The 21,982-nt window shown below is 37.8% G+C and overlaps 1 protein-coding gene across 2 annotated transcripts in view; it reads left to right on the top strand.

The window, feature by feature from the left end:
* The window catches only part of PFKP (phosphofructokinase, platelet), a 79,487-nt gene that overhangs the window by 47,169 nt on the left and 10,336 nt on the right, over nt 1–21,982 (top strand). The window contains exons 13-17 of one of the 2 annotated variants that reach the window (XM_072652048.1): nt 631–777; nt 4,134–4,204; nt 6,247–6,334; nt 7,316–7,468; nt 15,976–16,128. In XM_072652048.1, coding sequence (XP_072508149.1) covers nt 631–777; nt 4,134–4,204; nt 6,247–6,334; nt 7,316–7,468; nt 15,976–16,128 — 612 coding nt within the window. The remainder of the gene's footprint in view (nt 1–630; nt 778–4,133; nt 4,205–6,246; nt 6,335–7,315; nt 7,469–15,975; nt 16,129–21,982) is intronic. The other variant, XM_072652047.1, reaches the window with a different exon arrangement.

Raw genomic sequence — 21,982 nt, 5'->3', positions numbered from 1 at the left:
ATCTGTGACTACGCTGTAAACGCCTCTCTGCTGGGAAGCTTTCCAATACCTATCTATTATCAGCTCTTTGTGTTTGCAGAGTTTCCTCTGTGGCAAATGGCTGTATTAGCTAAGTGCTATTAGGTAGATGAAAGAAAGTGCTATTGTCAAAGTCTTTGCTAATTCTTAATATGGAAATAGAAAAGAGATCTTTCAAGATATAGGTGAAATTGAATTCTAGCCAATTTTTTATTTAGTTATACCTAATGCACATTTCCACACATAAAGAAAAAACTAACCCAAGGCTGATGGTTGTTGATCCAATTGAGGTTGATTATGCTTGAGAATATTAAAGTATTCTGAAATTGATCTTTCAGAAAACCATTGGAAATGGGCAGAGAGGTCTATTGAAATAGTAGAATGTTAGATAGCTGGGTTTAATCCATCTTCTCTAACAGCAATCAACAAGCTTTTTTCTGGACCTAGTGTAAAGTTGGCAGATTCCACCAGTCATTTTCCCCCATGCTTGTTTTGTCACTCCCATTTATTTCAGCAGTGTCAGCCAAAGCATTTCTTTACAGCATTATATTCACATTATTGTGCTATGATCTTTGAAAGTCTGGTAATTTGATTTCTTTTTGTCTTTTGCAGAGCAATTTTAATGTGGCTGTTATGAATGTGGGTGCTCCTGCTGCAGGGATGAATGCTGCCGTCCGTTCAGCAGTGAGAATGGGCATCATTGAAGGTCATAAAATGTTTGCTGTCAGTAATGGCTTTGAAGGATTTTCCAAAGGTCAGGTGAGTGTCACAGGGAAATGAATAAGTACGAGGAAACAAACCAAAGTATTTTAGTGAATGTTGAAGGGACCTAGATGTCATCTAGTTTGTCTTATAGATGATGAGGCCCTAAGAGGTTGAGTGGTAAAGCCAACACTTGATAACCCCTCCAGTGCTCTTTCCACTAGACTAGTAGCGAGTAGTAGCTAACATTTATATAGTGCTAACTGTGTACCGGGCCCTGTGTTACCTTATTTGATTCTCACAAGTAGATGCAATTATTATCACCACTTTATGCATAAGGAAATTGAGGCAAATAGAGGGAAAGTGATCTGCCCGGAGTCACACAGCTATTAAGTATCTAAGTCTGGACTTGAACGTAGGTCTTCCTGAATTCAGGATTCTCACCCCAGCCCTCTATCTACTGGGTCACTTGGCTGCTCTGTCCCAAACTTCCTCACCCTAGTACTGCCCTATCCCTCCATCAGAGGCAATCTGTGACCTATAAGCTAAAAGGGCTGTGATCATTCATTCCTTTTATTTCCTGTTTAAGGAATGCTCATGGAGAGAGGGAGCCAGCAAGCATGTTGGTTCCATGGTTACCTGAAGGCTTACAGGAGCCATCACTGGACATGAGTCCTGAAACAGCCCTATTTCTTCTTACCGCTGTGAACTCTGAAGCCTTTCTCACATCGCTTCTTATCTCTTTAAACACTTTTCTGAATTAGGAGCAAGGATCACTCACTCAATCTCATGTGAATGGTAGAGACTGAAAGGCAGAGAACAGAGCAGAGCTACTTATTGAAAACTGCATGCAGGATGCTATGGGGAACACCAAAAACACCTAAGCAAAGTTAGATATTTTGTGTAGACTAGCCATGTTGATGGAACTTTAAAAAAAAATGCATGGACTGAGTGTCCTTTTTAGATGCTTTCCAATTATGAGATTCCGTGTAAAGGGCACTATACAGACTATTTATGAAGGCAGACTTCTTTCCTAGACCCACACAGTGCAGTGGATCAGACCTGGATTCAGAAAGTCCTGAGTTGAAATTCAGCCTCAGACACTTATTAACTGTGTGACCCTGGGCAAGTCATTTAACCTCCATTTGCTTTAGTTTTCTTTTTCTGTAAAATGGGAATGCACCTACCTCCCAGGATTGTAGTGAAGATCCAAAGAGATAATAATTATAAAATGCTTAGCACCATGCCTGGCACATAATGAGTAACAAATATTAGCTGCTATTGTCTCCTCTCTTTGGCGCTTGGATTCGTTTATCACCTCTGTGCAGATGACTGCCAAATCTACTGAGCCCTGATTTCTTTCCTGACTTGCCAGTTCATGGCACCAAATGCATTCTGCCTAGATTTTGCATTGGCACTTCAAGTTCAACGTGTCCAGAACTGTACTCTTCCCCCTAGACCTCTGTAAAGCACTGTCCTCTCAGTTACCCAGGTTTTAAACCTGAATGTCATCCTGGGGCCTTCTCTCCAAATAATTCCTCTAGTATCTGGTACCCTTCGTTCCACTCACACTGCCAGTATTCGAGTTTAAGCCTTCATCACAATTCACCTGGACTGTTGCAATTGCTTCCTAATTTGCTTCCTTGTTTCCAGTATCTTCCTTCTCTTATCACACAGCTATCAAAATGATCTTCCTAGGTCACAACCCTCTGACTGTGTCACTGCCTTGCCCAAAAACTTTCTGTGGCTCCTCAGTGCCCCAAAGATAAAATGCAAACCCCTTTAGCCTGGAATTTATGATCTTTCACAATCTGGCTTCCACATCTTTGCAGTCTTCAGTCACTTACCTCCTCTCCAGGCAGTTCTGTTTTCTAGTCAAACTGGAGAGTTAGCTGTTCTCTAAGTTTGACAGGCTGATTCTTGCCTCTTTGCTCTTGCAAAATCCATCCTCCCATCCTTGGACTGTCGTCCTCTCCTCATCTTCACCTTTCAGAACAGACTGTATTCCTTGAAGGCCTGACTCAGGTGCCACCTGCTTTATTTAGCTTTCTATGGTCGCTGCTGTGTTTAGCAGCATCTCTCTCCTCAGATATTCCTAGAACACAACGTTCTGGGGAGACCCTTTGCCTCCATCCCTGGTACTTTGTATCTGTATGCAGGTTGTATCCCCAGCATAGAATGTGATAAGTTTCTTGAGGGAAGAGATTAATTTTTCTTTTTGTATCCTTAGCACCCACCAAGTAGATACTTAGTAAATGTTTTCACCATAATTCTCAAGCAAGGACAAATAGGTTTATCCCTTTAGACTAGAGATCATGAAACATAATACATCTTAAGGGTGGTGATAGTATGAAAAGAGAGAAGGGGATGGATACTGCCGAGGTACCGAGATGTGAGGAAGAAAAGAGAGGAAAAAGTCACAAATGAGTCAAGCCTGAGTGACTGGGAGAGTGCTGGTGCAATGAGTAGAAAACTGAATAAGCTGTAAGAAAAGCAGGGGCAGGACAGAAAAGTTGAGTTTGGGTGAGTTTTTAATGACATCCAGATGGGAAAGTCCAGCAAGCTTTTGGAAAAATGAGACTTATGCCAAGGGAAGAAGTCAGAGCTGGAACTGGCAAGCAGGTCAGCTCTGAAGCTATTATGTTGAAATTTGTTATATAATTTTGAAAAGAGAAGCAACCTGTACATATCATAGGGATTTCTGGTTTCATATTCAACCCTCTTGTTCTTGGTATAGGGAAAGGCTCATGTTTGTTGATATTTGTGGACCTCAGGATAACAATTTTTTTTAAAATTTTTTAAAAATTCAGAGGTGGGGACATAGATTTGTGAGTAATTTGCCTAGAAGTGATGTCTAAAGCTGCAGGAGGGTGGATGAAATTTTGTGACTGAAGGAGGGAAAAAAGGAGAAAGCCTGAAACCGCTAAAGAAGACAGAGGAGTGGTCTGGCAAGCTGATGAGAAAGTATGGAGAAAGGAAGGCTCTCACTAGCATCTCATGTTGCAGAGAGATCAACCAGAATGAAAGCTGAGAAGAAACCATTGGGTTTGTCATGGGTGACCTTTGAGGGACCAATTTCACCAAGGTGATAGAGGTTTAAGTCTGATTATGGGGGGTTGTAGTGTACTGTTTCAAGGTTAGAAGTGAAGGGGAGTAGAGAAAATGAGCAGCAGTTTAAAGGGAGGGTATTTTTTTTTTCAGTTAGGGAACACTGGAACATTTTAGTGAGGAAAAGGAAAGGAGCCAATGATTTCTTACAATGCTTTTATTCAGCATTGTGGAAAAGATATTTTAATAGCTATTTATACAGCTTTACACAAATGTCATTGAAGATACAAAAATCCAAACTATTTTCAAAGGTTGCCTAATTTCATTATCTGGAGATTGATTAATTGATTGATTTTACATTTTAGATAAAAGAAATCACCTGGGGAGGTGTTGGAGGTTGGACTGGCCAAGGAGGATCCATTCTTGGCACAAAACGGTAATTTTCCCACTTTAACTCTTTCCAATTCCACCTTGAAGAAGTTAGGTATTGTTATAATGAACCTTGTTGTTAAAATGAATGAGGATACTGAAGATCCCTGTCTTTATTTCAGCACTCTCTATTCCTTATCCATAAATGTCTTTGGGAGGCGCCACTGGATTGGCTACTAACTGTCCCTTCCTAGATGAAGTATCAGTGGCTTTTAGCTATTCATGACTGAGGAATGCCTTACCATTCAATATATTTACTATAAAAGATAAAGAAAGCAAACTCAAGTATTTACGCAAGACAAAAGAGAAAAATTTATTGGAACTATACCTTCCTTCTATGAGAGGTCCACATTTCCAAGCATTTAAGATGTAAGGTAGTAATAAATATCCTTTTGGCTTTTTAATATAAAGTAAAATTGTTTCATTGAAGTTAAGCTATGTTTCAGCAGCCACTGTGGACGTTTTAAAAGAATTAAACGCTGTAAGAACATTGACTCGCATGTGCAGTGACAAAATAGGCTGTCTGGCATTCTTGGCCAGGTATCTGGGGAAATTTAAGCCAGGTTTCAAAGTTATTACCTGAGTAACCCAAAAAGAAGCTCTGTCTTGAATTAGAGAAAACCCCCATTTATTCATTTATAGTTAGTCATTTGTATTCTGGGTAATGAGAGCTAGGTCCAAATTGATGAGAATAATGAAATATTCTGAAGTTGTTCCATACATCTAAATTCATACTGTTCAAAATCATGATTATGTAAACTATGGGAATTGGTTCCAGCCCGATGGAATTATGCAGTATGAATTCAAATAATGTGATTACTTTGGGGGATTCATTATTTACATTAATCAGGACCTAGCTGTATATATTCTGCTTAATGAGCATTCCTGCTACCACCATATGTGGTTAGTCAATTTCAGAAAGTTCAGAGTACAAAAAATGTGGTTAACTGAAATAAACCTAAACATAATTTATTCTTTTGAGGATTAAGAAGGCATTGGAAGATCTTGATAGTGCTTCAGAGTTGTCATTATAAATATAATTTGTAAAATTATGTGAATGTTAGGAAGAAAAAACATTTTAAGTATTTAAATTTTCTGGCTATTTGGATTCTGAATAAATGAGTTTTATTGGAATAGGAGAATTGTCTCAGCCCTTTGCTTTGGCCTCTAAGTGTCTCCTAGATCTAAGTACAATTCCACCTATGGTATTTACCTCTCCTCCAGATATCTTTGGATTTTCTCAGGCTCTGTGGACTGAATGTCACAAAGCCACAATGCCTCTTCAATAGCATTGATGTTTTAGTATGGACCTTCCATAATGCCTAAGAATTCTACAACCTCATTTTTCAGGGTCTACTTTCTTAGACATGATTTCAATTCACAGCTGTGGACAAATCCTGATAGCTTTAAACACGTTAAGCTCAAAGCCACCTACAAGTGAGACTTTGGAGTTTCACAATGTGTCCTACCTTCTTAATGTGAGCTGGAATGATTTTTGTGGTCCTATTTGCCCCATTTTCTTGTGGTAACAAGTCCTACTTTTTGTCCCATTTTCTTTACACACATGGTCTAAACATCTAAACATTATGGTCTAATCTGACATCCATTAGAATAATGGTATCTTTTGAAGTAGATGAGGCTCCATGAAAGGAAAAACAAATAAAATGGTTATAACTTAGTTATAAGTGCAATATTGGCAGCTCAGGAGACTCAGGTCAAATTTTCTCATTCATTTGGAGAATATCTTGTTTACCTTTTGAAAACTCACTGTCATGGTCCTCGATTTCTGGCTGCTGCTGTTTCTTGGAGTAGTTCTCTTAGGGATGCCATGTTTCTGTTTTCTAACATTTTGGAATGCTGTAATGTGGGAAAAACCATTTTATTTTTTATTGAAACTGTTACCGTGGAGGTGGTGAATGGAGGCAGAAGATGCTGAAGTCAGATTCGTCTCTGGCTTTCATCAAATTAATAAGCACATTAATGAATGCTTCACCAGCTGTTCAAATATTTTACACGAGTTTGACCTCAGTTCTTAATTTAACTCTTTAGTACTCTTCCTGCAAAGATTTTGGACCAGATTGCTGAACAGATGCGTAGTCATAATATCAACGCTCTTTTGGTTATTGGTGGATTTGAGGTACATTATTCTGTTTATCTCTTTGCTTGCTTGTTGGCTCTCCTAGTCCTAAGTATCTGTAATCTGTGTCTTCTTCAAGTATGCATAATATTGTCTTTGAAATCCTTTCGAAGTTGAGATAATACGATTAAATTTTCCACTCCAATCCTATACTTACTAAGTGTAAGGATAAAAGCCAGTGATCATTCCAGTGAATCTGGGAGCCTAATGATGGGGGGAGGGGGGGTGGTATTTTTCATTTTGCAGATCTCAATCGAACAATGCCAAGCCCACCTAGAGAGACTCTTATCCATGTCCTCCAATGGGTTTGCCACAGGGTTGAGGAGGAAGGGAGGGTTCACCAAACAAGAAGGACACCACAGATTTCAATTTCGAAAGTTTTGCTAAATAGATGTAGCATCAGTTTTCCAAGACCTTTGAAATCCCAAACTTGCTATGTAAGGAACTTCCCGGTTTATCTTCCTGGTTATAGAAAAGAAAGTCAGCCAGTCAGAGTAGTCTCTGGAGCCTTTATGTTAACTAATCTATTTAGTGAATTCTGGTTTATTTCTTTGTACTATTGTTTTAATTGGAAATTCACTGATCATTACAGAAGGTAGACAGTCTTAAAAATCTTAATACATGTTGGAGACCAGTCCTGTTAATCAAAAAAGCATATTCCTTCCCAGATTTTAGATTAATTTATATAAGAAAATTACTAGGTTAAGTATTTGGAGAAGAGATTTTAATCCTTTTAAATGGGAGATGAGTCTGGATTGGAGTGACTCCTTTAAAAAATACTATTGATGTTTTATGTTCCTAATGCATTTTTACATTGCTTTTTAGTGGTTCCATGGTATCTCAGTATGTGAGTTGTGTGCTATGGTAGAGGTGACTCTCCCTGTGGCTCTCCTGTGCTTTAATAATTCCAGTGATGTCTACTTTTTTACCTCCCCCTAACATCCCTAATTGTGTATACTGTACCTGTGCCTTGCCCAATAGGCCTACCTGGGATTGCTGGAACTGTCAGCTGCCCGTGAAAAATATGAGGAATTCTGTGTTCCTATGGTTATGGTTCCTGCAACTGTATCCAACAATGTACCAGGTTCAGATTTCAGCATTGGTGCAGATACTGCTCTGAACACTATCACTGATGTAAGTCTGTGCATGTCTACTCCGCCTTCAGGCTAATACTAATGTTGAAATTGGAGGCACCTCTCTTATATAACAGTATACTGGAAACAGTCTGCTTCAGATTTGGGTTCTTCTACTGACAAATGCATCTCGGTTTTAACTCTACAGAAATGAAGTCCTTTTTTCTAATTAACTAGACTACACAAATATTTTATGTAGCTTGTGAAACGTTGTGTAGTCCATATTTTCCAGCAATGATTCATTTAGTGACAGGGTTCTTTTATAGCCTACAAAATAGAAGTAGTTCCAAGATATCAAACTCATGCCCGTGGATTGTGAATAACTCCCCAAACTCCCATGGGTGGCCCAAACCGAATTAACAAGTAATTGGAAAGGACTTAACAATATAAATAAAAATAAACATAGATAATGTTCATTTTTGGTTTTCAAAATCAGTATGAAGCCTCCAGAGATCTGTTTCTGTTTTGGGTTTTGACTTTTATTAAAGTGTTGATATTCCCAGAGTATGAATTTCCTTTTTTTTTTTTTTAAATATTGAGACCATGGAGTTTTGTATGAGGTTAAGCATTAGTCATTGGGTGCTTTGAACCAAACTGCCTTTCTGTTTCCTCTGCAGCTTTAATTTTGACTGAGTAAACTCAGTTTCTTCCTCTGTAAAATGGAAATGTGAAAGGAAAACAAGATGATTTTACATCTGGAGCTAGAATTTCCTTTGATTAGTTTTGATGACTTAAAGGCATGCTCTGAATACATATTTTCTTATTTGGCAAAACTCAATATGAAGATGGTTGTCTTTTTACATTTTGGGTTTTTCTCTAGTTTACAATTAAGGATGTTTTTTTCCCCTTTTAAATTTGTACTTGAAATTTATATAAACGTCTGATTTTCATTTTGCAGAGGAACCTAGATCTTGTTTGAGGTTTATATATCTAGCATTCTTTGACATTAGACTGATTCCTAGTACTGATAAATAAAAGGTGGGGATTTTTTCCACAAAAACTGAAGCCCGATTTGAGCAGGTAAGTAATGAGTAGTTCATGCTCCTTGTTTTTCTGTTCTTAATAATCTTTCTACACTGACCTAACTTTAGATCTTCAGGCAATATTTATGAATGAATTTCTTTTCAATACACTAACTAACCCTAGAAAAGTATCCTAATTGGAAGTTTTCTACATTGCTCTGCTAGTATCCATCTATCCAAACTACTCAACATGACCTAAAAATCACTTATATTGCTTCTTTTCTGCCGCTTTCTCAAGGGAATATTGTTTCACTTTGCATTACTTGCAATAGGATCATACTGAAATGCTTAATAAATTGTGCCTAAATAAATTTCACCAAGTGTGGATACGTTGTAAATTTGAAGTTAATTTAAAACTGTTTAACATTAAGAACATGTTTTTGTCCATTAATCCAAAAGTTAATTTGTATTTATAATATGTGAGAAATGCAGCTTTTAAATGTAAAGGAAAAAGATATATAAAAGAGAAATGCGATTTGATGATCTTTAAAGTTGAATGTCAGTACCACTGCTCATTAGCTTATGTAATAGTGTTGACTTTATTGGTGTCATGGACCCCTTTGGCAGTTTGGTGATACTTGTGGACCCCTCCTCAGAATAATATTTGTAAATACATAAATAAAATATATAGAATTATAAATTAAACCAGAGGTTAGTGAAAATAAAAATATATTTATTTTCCCTTCCAACTTCACAGGCCCCTCACACCCTGAAATCTATCCATGGTCCTTGCGGCCCATGTTTTGATAACCTTGCTTGGCCAATTAGCTTTCGTACAGAAGTGGAGAGTGGGGGGATGGAACAGGGACAAACCCAAAACTACAAAGCCCAACCTTTTAGCTCTAGACTAAATCTCTAACGTCAAGCATTCCTCATAAAGGAAACCAGACAAGAAGGTTTGACCAGATCACTGCAAACATTCTACAGCAGCAGCAGCTAAAATGTCTTTGTCTTAATCTTGAATCCATACTGTCTTAGGCAAGAGCAATTCTAGTTATTGCAGTAAGTGGGAAGTAACCTAGTATTACCAAAAAGGTGACAGAAAAGCCAATTTACATTAGAGATTTAGAATCTTCTTCCTTTCGCTGCTGGGCTTCCCTCCTTTTATAGATCTCTATGTTATACTAATCTCCTCTGAATAGAATCTCAGTCCTCCCCCCTGGAGAATCTTTTATTCCACTTTGGAGACGGGTATATTCTTTATACCTAAACTTGTGGCTGAATGTTAATGATGGATGGTATTGAGACTCCTGTTTACCAATCTTTTTCAGTTCCCTGGTGATAGAAACACTACTGTGGATGGTAATAGGAATTGAGACACCATGATGCTAAAAATAAGATCAGCCAACTAATTAGCAAGCATTTGCTGGGCAGTGTTTTAGCTGTTTTTTTTTTGGGGGGGGGGGGAACGTTAACTCTGGGAACCCTGAAGCAACTTTTACATTTAAAGATGGGTTTTAACTGGTTATGTTCTGATAAATACTTTTAAGAAATGGAAAACAGTATTCTTTCTTTATCTGTAAACTTCTACTGCTTCTGCTATAAACATTAAAAGTTTCTTTTAAAATTCAAACTCTTTATTTTCAAGTAAAGTTTTTGAAGTATAGTCATCTTGTTTGGGGTTATCCAAGGTCTCCCATTGCATCTTGGGCCATCTCTAGTCATCCTGATGAATATCTGGTCACTGGATCCAGATGGCTCAGGAGGAGAAAGTGAACCTGGTGACTTTGCACAGACCTCGTTCACTCAAAACAAAGTCAAGTGTGAGGCATGTCATTATTTCTCTGATGTCATGGTTCTCTTTGAAAATGAAAGATGAACATAACAACAACAATTTTGAGGTGTAGAAGTTGAAGTGGCTTTTATATGCAGATCAGACATGGTTCTTCTCCTGTCCATTATTTTCCCTTGTTTTCCAAAGGGACTGATGTTATTTGGGTTTTTTGAAAATTTTTTAAAAAATTTATTTTGTTAAATATTTCCCAATTCCATTTAAAAGAATTAATAATCATCTTTTAAAAATTTTGAGTTCCAAATTTTCTCCCATTCCTCTCCCCTTTTTGAAAAGGTAAGTACTTTGATTTCTATCATAACTGTGAGGTCATGCCAAAGATATTTGCAAATTAGTCATGCTGAAAAAAAAAATCACAAACAAAATACAAAATAAAAATAAAGCAGAAGTAGTTAATTTCATCAGTGATTTTTTTGTACCTTTTTCCATTTGGAGAACTCTGTTTTTTAAGGTATTATTTTCTTCATTTAAAAAAAATTGTGCCTCTTTTACTGAGGCATTATCTATTTGTAATTTTCTTCCTTTGCTTTCATTTCTTTACCTAATTTTTCCTCTACATCTTTTAATTTGTTTTTGGAAATCATTTTTTAGCCTTTCCAATTCTTGTTGGGCTTGTGTCCAATTCACATTTTTCTCTGAGGTTTTGCTTGTAGTTGTTTTTACTTCTTTGTTCTCTTCTGAGTTTATATCTTGACCTTCCCTGTCACAACAGTATCTTTTTATGGCCTGGTTCTTTTTGTGGTTGTTATTTTTTGTTAATTTTTCCACCATATTTGTGGATTTAGAATTTTATGTTAATCTTGGGCTATGTTCCTAAGAGGAAAGGGGTGCAGGGGAGGCAGGGAGAGAGAAGGGCTCTGTCTCAAGTGTGTCAAGTGTTTCACACTGCTGTTTTCAGAACTTCTAGAATGATGTGATCTGAGAAGAGGTAGGGTCACTGCTATCTCAGTCTGCACTCTGGTACTTTCCCAGGAAGGACTCCTTCCCCAAGTGATATTGCCTCTCATTGCTTTTACTCCCTTTTGTTTCTCTCTGCCCTTGAACTATGACCCAGAAGTGGATATAGGCAATGGAGTTGCCAAACAATGTCTGGTCCTTCATCCATTGCTAGCACAGGTACCCTCTAATCTCTTTCTGACTAGCTGTCAGGCCCCCTTACTCTCTCTGGTTTGAGAGCTCCCAAAGCTACTGCTACTTCTATCACCACCACTTAGTCCCACCACTGGCATTTCAACCACGTGGGCTCTAGGCCAGCTTTCACCCTTATCACAGGTCTCCCTCCTATATTGTCTTAGGCTGGCTCATTCTGACCTATTTGTAGTTTTTGTCTCTCCAGAATTCATTTTGAGGTGTTATTTTAAAGTTGTTTGGAGGGGAATATTGGGAGAGTTTAGCTGAGTGCTTCTCTATCTCCGTTCTGTCCCTGGAAGTCTACCCTGATGTCAGCTTTTAACTTCAATATGCAGATTAGAAGCTGAGTGTGGCACCTGTCAAATAGTTTCCAAAGAAAGAAAGTCAGGTTTTAGTCACAACACAAGGTAGTGTCCCTGGTTGCAAAACAATGTACAACACTGTAAGGTGGAAATTCTCAGAGAATGTCTGGCTCCATCTTTACTATACTGTTTATCCCTTGCTGTAGTTTCCTTATTTGTAACTGGAGAATGGCAGTACATGGCTTTACTTCACAGGGATAAGTGAAGGTTAATTAGTTTTTCTTATTTTGAACTTAACACCAAATGGAATGGGAATTTGCATATGTATGAAAAAAGACTGTAGGTATATAGTCTTTATATATAGGTAGGTATCTTATGCATAGCTTGCTTTTCTGATTAGACTTCTTAAAAATCAGTTTTACATTATTTTCAACTACCTAGAGCTAGGGGATGTTTTCATGTTTGAGAATTTCATCTTTTGAAGGAAGTAAAGGAACTGAGTAGTGTACCCTCCCTATATAGTACTGGGTGCAGATCATATGCTAAGTAATTTTGCCTCTGGTGTTTTGTTTTGTTTTTTAACCAAGACACTTCACAGAAACCTGGAGTTCCAAGGAACTGGACTGCTTTAGTAATTGCATCATTTTAGCATCTGGGTCAATGTGTCATAAAGGAAATATTTTCTACTTGTAAATGTTATGATGACCTAATTTAAATGAAAGTCCTTTGTTAACAGCTATTATATTTATTCAAGAAGTCAAGAAAGATTGCCTTCCCTGAAGAGCCTAGAAGCATGTGTATCTCTAGATGGTTAAGAGATGACCTAGTCTTCCCCTGAACTCAGACCATTTGTCTGTTTTCAGATAAGCAGTATTTAATTTATTCAGCTCATTTAATGAGTATTGAATTGGGTCAGAGTCTCCACTTACAGGAATTGGAATGTGTCTCTAGAATGTGAAGAGAGGACCTAGTCACTCCTTGAACCCAGATCATTTGACTGTTTTTAGATAAGCAATATTGAATTTGTTACAGCTTCATTTAGCAAGGACCAGAGTCTTCACTTACAGGAACTGATAAAGTCTGCTCCCATTAGTAGCTCCTGTGAGGAATAAGATTACTAAGTGTGGAGCAACAAGAGGACCTTTTTATTTCATGTAGTACTTTTGCAGTCCTAAAGGACTTTAGGAAGCCAAGGAGGTCCTTCCGAAATCCATCACGGATAAGCCATCTGTCTTTCAGGATCGATCTTCCTCCCTCTGATGTTCCCTAATTGGTTTTCTGGCATGAACTGATACCCCTTAAGAGTAGTCACCCATCATAAGCAGTAATACTAAAATATTGAGAACAAATTTGTCTTGGAACAAAGTTTTAATCTGCTATTTGTGTTTCACACAAGTTAATTTTCCATTTGTCAACAATATTACCCATTTTCCAACTATAAGTATCTTGCATGGCTGTTTCTATGGAAAATAGATCTCCAAATATGTGCACCATAAAGGCACAGATGGCAGAGTTTTTACAGGTATCTGTTTTGTAATATTTGAGAAAGATTATTTAGGAAGTTCTAACAAGGCTGTATGAGGTCCCTAATGTAAGCATTGTTGTTCCATCAGATAATACATGATTTTGCCTTAATGTCTATATAAAAATTATATATTACATATTAGTATATAGCAGCAGTACACTGAATTTATTGGATGCTGCTTGCTACTGAGTGTCACTGAAACCTTTACTAGTATCCATCACTATTTCAGACCTGAAATTATCCCTTTGGTAATTGAACTTCTTTAGAATACATAAAATAAGAACCTCTGGGGTTCCATACATATGGAAAACATTTTTGGTTGGTATCAGCAGCACAACTACTTATGGCAAAACTTTGCCCTTTCCATAGGAGTTATCATAGGCTTTAAGTGACCTGTACTCACCCACCCACCACTATTTCAATCCTTGGGCATGCTGTTTGAAAATTTTCTCCTTTTTCCAAGAGACTCATGGGAGGATGGGGGGATGTGGGCTATGTAACAGTATAAAAAATTACTAGTGGCTTTAAAGGGTTGGTAACAAATGTAATTTTCACTTCAGGGCCCACAAATGACAGGTTTGACAAGCTTAAGCAGGCTCCTGTGTTTGTTTGTTTGATGAAGTCACAGCTGGAGCTTTCTCAAAAAGTAGTCTGTTCAAAGGTGTGGTTTCCTTCCTCATGTCATTACAGCACCTTAAATGATACAGAAGGATACTTACCCTTATACTAATGAAAGAGGCACTGGAACTTTCCATGGGGTTATAATCTGATATGTCATTATGGTATGAAAGTGACCTTGGAAAGCTATGCCACTGAGGCACAAGCTCTGGTAGGTTCTCTCATGAGACAATACCTCTGAATATGCTCCAGGCAACAGACTGTATCTCCTTTCTGAGGACCAACCTGCGTAGGTACATATGAAGAGCCTCGTCAGCAACAGATGGCCACTTGTAATGAATTCTTTGGCCATGGCAACCTATGAACAAAGAAGTCCATTCAAGCTGACCTTAATTTGCTGAATGGTTCTGTAGTAAAGTAAGAGAACATTGACTTAGTTTCTTGGAAAATAAGTTATATATCCTCTGGAAAGTAATAATAGTGCATCCAGTACTAGTCTTGTAATACTAGTTCATTTTTCATACTAGGAAATCCCAGGGAGCCCAAAAAACCCACCCCAAACATACCTCATTTCATATTAAATTGGTTTAAGTGAATGCAATCATGGGATAGCATGCAGGGACAGCAGTCAGGAAGGAAAAGTGTCAATCCTTTCATGGAAGAAGATCTCAAACTGACGGTAGGTCATATCCATTAATTTCTCCCTGGTGCTGATGCTGGTGGTAGTGAGAGAAAACTACTAATAGATAACCTTGTCTATAAAAGATTATTTATATATATATATATGTACATGTGCTATATATAATGACTCAAACCAAATCTTGATGAGGGAGTTATCCCTAATATTAGCATAAGTGGATCTAACCTTTCATTGGTTAAGTATTCTTTATTAATACTCCATTTGAAAGTCAATCAGAAATTCTTGAGGTGCTAACCAAAATGTCACAATAAGAGATAATTCCATTTGGCTCCTTTTGACAGCAAAACTAAAGTATGTTAAAGTTTTGAGGTGCATCATTGGATTCACGCAAACCTGGGGCACCTAGGTGGCACAGTGGATAGAGTGCTGGGCCTGGGGTCTCTAGATGGACTCATCTTCCTGAGTTCAAATCTGATCTCAGACATTTAATGGTTGTGTGACCGTGGGCAAATCGCTTAACCCTATTTCTTTAGTTTCCTCATCTGTCAAATGAACCGGAGAAGGAAAAGGCAAAACCACTTTAGCATCTTTGCCAAGAAAACCCCAAAGAGGATCATGAAGAGTTGGACACAATTGGTCAATAACAAACCCACCCAAATTCACACAGGTTAGTTACCCAGGCAAGGGAGGTAGATTATCCAGAGGTAGAAATAAGAGAACTGTTACAAGGAAAGAGAAAGCTTTTCTTGAACAGCTTCAAAGAAGGAACCATGGAAGTCATCCCAGGGAGAAAGATCATATGAACAATTAATTGGCCTAAAATATACCGGCATGCTTGGTAACACATGTTTTAAATAATTTACTTTTGGGCAATGATGGTAGTAGGAATGTGGCTAACTTCTTACATGTGTGTATGATGCCTGGGGTCTTATCCCATTTTTATCCTTCTTGCCATCCTTCTTGGCTTCTTTGCAGCGGTGTTGGTGGGTTATTGTTCGGTATTGATAAGAATTTGCTTTATCCTGAAGCGACAAGAAGAATGGTGTTTTGTTGCTTTTAATTTTTATTAAAATTTGAGTTCTGCTCATTTTTATTAGGTAGTTTAATCTGATTTTCTTCCTTATCCAATACAGAATCATATGACCAATTTAACCTCCTAGAATAACTGCACTAAACTGATCTGTCCCTCATGTTTCCATCTCAGATTCACCAGTTCTCACTAACCTGCTGCTTTTCAGAAAAGAATTGTGCCAATGTGACACCTCAGTGCATTGTTGTAGATTTTACTACAGCTCCCCCTACCCCCGCCTTGTCCCATATTATTTTCAAAGTTCATTTTGCTCCTGTGAATTGCATGAGACAAATGTATTTGCCACTAGGAAAAGCTAGTTCTCCTCGCATGCAAGGAACCACTTAGTAACTGATAAGGATGGAATACGTGGTGTGGAGTGCCAATGATATTTGCACTGTTATACCAGGGTTATAAGAATTATATACAACTAGCTGAGGCGCATGCCCTACATAGGGAGTTTTGCATCCCTATGTGCATTTTGCCTGCTACTATTAGCAGCAATGTACGAGGCACAGATATTAGTCTTGGTAGTGACACTGGCCTAAATGCCATTGTGGAGGTAAGAAACCATGTCTGCGTTCTTGTCAATTTGTTACTGCTATAATAAGAATAACCAGTTAAGTCTTAGAGCCTTAATTTTTCTTTAAAAACATTTATTTTTTTTAGTTAACAGATTTAAAAAAAAATTAATCTCTTTCTTCCATTATCTCTCCTCCCTCCATAGTTTTGTTGTTGCTGTTTTTTTTTCTTAAAGGAAAAAAAAAAACAAGCAAATACTTTCAGTACTCATCTTCATAGTACAGCAAAACAAATTCTCACTTTAGCCATGTCAAGCCTTAATTTGTCAAGGCTACCCTACCTGAGACCAAAAGATAACATTCAATATTTACGGACTTTAGCAAACTAAATCTGTTGCTCTTTTCTCCCTCCTTCTCCAGTACCTAATATTATGCCATATCTAGCTATATGAGGAGCACTTTTTTAAGATGATGAGTTTTTAGTCTTGTAATAAACATACATAGTAAGTTAGACAGACACTTCTTTTTTCCTTAAGCAAAGGGAAGACAATATTTATCCACAAAGGGTATAAGTAGATCTGATGGTGCAGCTGGTTTTCCTTGAGGGCTGGGGTGGGGAACAAAAAAAAACTAAGTGGAATAGATGAGTATGGTCCCTCATGGAAAGGCCATGGATTTAGTAACTATAGCAAGTTCTTTTTATTGCATAAGAAGGATCTAAGTCCATTGATTAGATATAGTAGCTAAGTTAGAAAAACCTTTGAGAACTAGTACCCATCTATTTGGAGTTAAGTCATCAAGCCATCACTTGGCACATTTCTGTCATTCTGATGAGCCCACTCATTACCTTGGGTGAGCAGTTTATCAACAATCCATTTCATTGTGGGTTCTTTTTAAGATCAGATCTTCATTCAGTACATAGACACACTGTATGTGGAACACAGATAGTAACAAATACATTTACTTGGTGTCCCCCTTTTCCCCACCTAGATTTTGAGAACACAGTTGGTTAGTTCCCGAGTCTGAATGACATCAGGGCAACATTCTGAGTTCCATGGCTATGGTACAATACCCTGGTTTATAGAGAGCACTAATGTGATAGCCTTTGGGTACCAGTGGTATATACTCCATGTACAAGGAGAAGTGTAATTGGAAGCAAGAAATTATGTCAATAATGTGCTCCCTGTGCAAAACTCAGAAAGGATATTGATTTTCAAAGATTTTGACTTAGTTTCTTTTGGTTCAGTCAGAAGGACCAGTGTACTTCCTCAGAAGATTATGTCTGAGACAGTTTTCTACTTTGCATTTTCTAAAAATATTGGAAGCCCTGTTGAGAACTCCCCCAGTGCTGGATAGTTGGTTGTTATCAGGTCTTTCAGGCTTTTAGTCCAAGTTGATTGTGGGTTTTGGGGGGTTGTAGGACCATATACAGAAGCACATAGAGCCAGAAGGGACATTAGGCAACATCTCGTTCAAAAGAGATTGTGTTTGCCCAAGCTCAAACTTAGTTCCTGACTATATTTAACAATAAACGTTTGTCGAAATAAATTGAAAGTCAGGGAGAAGAAAGGGCAAATTATCCTTCAAACATCTAGCTATATATATCCTACACTATGATCTCTAGCAGTCTGCTTAGTTCAATGAAGTTCTAACTTGGTCATGTTTGTTATACGAAAGCTAAGAAGGCACCTTGGATGGATGGTTTTGCAAAAATATTTTGGAAGAATGATATGTTTTAGTACTATGATAGAGCACTAGTTTAATTAAGAGCCAACTAGTTTGGTGGCAGCTCTGCCATTAGCTACTGTGTGAAGTAGCTAATTAGCCTTTATGGAGCCCACTTGATTTCTCTAGGCCTCAGTTTCATCTACAATATGAGAAATTTGAATTAAATTGCCTTAGCTTCTTCACCTCTAAGATTCATTGACTCTTAACTATAAACTTCTGTTATAGTGGTTTCTATCTGTTCATTTGTTTTGTAGTCATTTGTTAATCATTTGTAGAGGTGAAGAGATACATTGGTGTGATCATAAGCTCTACAAGGTAGAGGATATATCTTAGGCACAGCAGTTTGATTCATGGCATGGAACCATGGCTTTGCCTGTAACATGAATCACAACTTGGCCATGAGGATGTATGTTTTACTCCTGCCACAGAGTTGCCAATTTGTGGTCTGGGGGTCACAGTCCTCCAGCTGTGTTGTAAGAAGTCACTTCTTTGCCAGGATGCCCAAATGTCACATTAACTAATAGCTCCCAACATATACCATGCAGATAATACTATGTGAGTAGTAGTTATGCTGATTTTTTTGGCAGAAGCCCTTTTATGTGAACTGAGGATAATGTTGGTTAGGATAAATATGAACTCTCCATTACATGTTGCAGATGTGAGTGAATGTATAATTTATTTTTAACCTCATGGTTCTCATAAATCAGGTTGTTTTTTTTTTCTTTTAAAAGGAGGTCAGACTCATATTAGTGAGCAAAATCAATACCTAACATTAGTTTACATGTCATTCATTTATTGTGTATATTTAGTATTTTATTTTTCCCCAGTTACACGTAAAAACAATTTTTAACATTTCTTTTTAAAACTTCGAGTCCCAAATTCTTTCCCTTCCTCCCTCCCCAACCCATGCCTTCATTGAAAAAGCGAGCAGTTTGATACAGGTTATACATGTGTAGTCATGCAAAACATTTGTATAGTACTCATATCGTGACAGAAAACACACAAAAAACCCCTCAAAAAATAAAGTTCAAAAAAGTATGCTTCAATCTGTCTTCAGACACCATCAGTTTTTTCTTTGGGGATTGACAGTATTTTTCATCATTAAGTCCTTCAGAATTGTCTTAAATAATAGCTACGTCATTCACAGCTAATTATCTTACAATATTGCTATGCCTGTGTACACAGTACATTCACTCTGCATCAGCCTATGCAAGTCTTTCCAGGTTTTTCTGAGAGCATCCTGCTCATCATTTCTTATAGTACAATAGTATTCCATCATAATCACATAACACAACTTGTTTAGCCATTTCCCAATTGATGGGCATCCCCCTAATTTCTAATTCTTTGCCCTCCAGAAAAGAGCTGCTATAAATATCTTTGTACATATAGGTCTTTTTCCTTTTTTATCTCTTGGGATACAGATCTACTAGTGCTATTGCTAGGTCAAAGGGTATGCATGGTTTTATAGCCTTTAGATATAGTTCTAAATTGCTCTAAAGAATGGTTGAATCAGTTCACAAATCCACCAACAGTGCATTAGTGTTTCATTTTCCCACATGCCTGCTAACATTTGCTATTTTCCTTTTCTGTCCTATTAGTCAATCTAATAGGTATGAAGTAGTGCCTCAGAATTGCTTTTTTTAATGTTTATTTATTTTTAGTTTTCAACATTCATTTTCACAAAATTTTAAGTTCCAAATTTTCTCCCCATCTCTCTGCTCCCCCCACCCCAAAACGCTGTGCATTCTGATTACTCCTTCCCCCAATCTGCCCTCCCTTCTATCACACCCCTCCCTTCCCTTATCTCCATCTTCTCTCTTTTCTTGTAGGGCAAGATAAATTTCTATACCCCCCCATTACCTGTATTTCTTATTTCCCAGTTGCATGGAAAAATAATTCTCAACAATCATTCCTTAAACTTTGAGTTCCAACTACTCTCCCTCCCTCCCCACCCATCCCCACTGAGAAGACAGGTAATTCAATATAGGCTATATATGTGTAGTTTTGCAAATGACTTCCATAATAGTCATGTTGTGACTAAATATATTTCCCTCCATCCTATTCTGCTCTCCACTTATTCTCTTCTCTCTTTTGACCTTGTCCCTCCCCAAAAGTGTTTACTTCCAATTACTCCCTCCTCCCTTTTGTCATCCCCCACCCCACTTATCCCCTTCTCCTCTACTTTCCTGTAGTGTAAGATAGATTTTCATATCAAATTGAGTGTGCATGTTATTCCCTCCTTAAGTCAAATGTGATGGGAGCAAGCTTCATTTTTTTCCCTCTCACCTCCCCCCTTTTCCCCTCCATGGAAAAAGCTTTTTCTTGCCTCTTTTATAAGAGATAATTTGTCCCATTCCATTTCTCTTTCTCCTCCCAATATATTTCTCTCTCACCTCTTAATTTTATATTTTTAGAAATCATCCTTTCCAATTTAACTCACCCTGTGCTGTCTATATATGTGTGTGTATAATCCCTCCAACTACCCAAATACTGAGAAAATTTTCAAGTTACAAATATTATCTTAACATGTAGGAATGTAAACAGTTCAACTTTAGTAAGTCCCTTATGATTTCTCTTTCCTGTTTACCTTTTCATGCTTCTTTTCATTCTTGTGTTTGAAAGTCAAATTTTCTTTTCAGCTCTGGTCTTTTCATCAAGAATGCTTGACAGTCCTCTATTTCATTGAATGGTTATTTTTTCCCCTGAAGTATTATACTCAGTTTTACTGGGTAGGTGATTTTTGGCTTTAATCCTAGTTCCTTTGACTTCTAGAGTATCATATTCCATGCCCATCAATCCCTTAATGTAGAAGATGCTAGATCTTATGTTATCCTGAGGTATTTCCACAATACTTGAATTGTTTCCTTCTAGCTGCTTGCAATATTTTCTCCTTGACCTGGGAACTCTGGAATTTGACTACAATATTCCTAGGAGTTTTCCTTTTGGGATCTCTTTCAGGAGGTGATTGGTGAATTCTTTCCATTTCTATTTTACCCTCTGAGTCTAGAATAGCAGGGCAGTTTTCCTTGATAATTTCATGAAAGATGATGTCTAGGCTCTTTTTTTGATCATGGCTTTCAGGTAGTTCCATAATTCTTAAATTGTCTCTCGTGGATCTATTTTCCAGGTCAATTGTTTTTTCCAATGAGATATTTCACATTATCTTCTATTTTTTCATTCTTTTGGTTTTGTTTTGTAATTTCTTGGTTTCTCATCTGCTCTACTCTAATTTTTAAAGAACTATTTTCTTCAGTGAACTTTTGCAACTCCTTTTCCATTTGGCTAATTCTGCTTTTTAAAACATTCTTCTCCTTATTGGCTTTTTGGACCTCTTTTGCCAATTGAGTTAGCCTATTTTCAAAGTTGTTATTTCCTTCAGCATTTTTTTTTTTTTTGGTATTTCCTTTAGCAAGCTGTTGACTTGCTTTTCCTGATTTTCTTGCATTACTCCCATTTCTCTTCCCAATTTTTCCTACACCTCTCTTACTTTATTTTCAAAATTCTTTTTGAGCTCTTCCGTGACCTGAGACCATTGCGTATTTATTTTGGAGGTTTTGGATGCAGAAACCTTGACTTTTAGGTCTTCCTCTGAGGGTAAACATTGTTCTTCCTCATCTGAAAGGATGGAAGAAAATACCTGTAGTAGCCTTCAATAGTCTTATTTTTCCCCCTTTTTTGGGCATTTTCCCAGCCAGTTACTTGACTTCTGAGTGCTTTGTCAAGAGGATGGTATATCTGGGGACCTGTAAGTTCTCAGTTTCTCCAAGGTGGCACAGTCAAGGGAGAGGAGTTTACTCCTCTCCTGGCCTACGCTCTGATCTGGGAGCTACCACAAGCATTTTTGCCCAGGATCTTTGAAGCTGTCTTTGGCATTTGTGGGTTGAGTAATCTGGAAATTGCAGCTGCTGCAGGAGATTCCACCCTCTCCCCACCCCTCCCCCCCCTTCCCCCAAAAAAGCCTGCTCCAGTTCTGTTCCAGTTGATACCACTCAGCCAAGACTGAGCTGTGCTCTGCTCTGGGACTGGTATGATAGAGCTTTTCTGCCCAGAATCTGTGAGTGGGGTTCTCTCTCCACAACCACCAACACCAGTGCTCCTCCTCACTGCAGGACCGCCACTCAGGACTGAGATCCAGATCAGCAGCTTGATTCCCCCAGGGCCTTTAGC

The sequence above is a fragment of the Notamacropus eugenii genome, chromosome 3, assembly GCF_028372415.1.
Source record: "Notamacropus eugenii isolate mMacEug1 chromosome 3, mMacEug1.pri_v2, whole genome shotgun sequence".
NCBI classification, from domain to species: Eukaryota; Metazoa; Chordata; class Mammalia; order Diprotodontia; family Macropodidae; genus Notamacropus; species Notamacropus eugenii.
The sequence above is the reverse complement of the archived record's forward strand: the minus strand, read 5'-3'. Positions and strand labels throughout refer to the sequence as shown.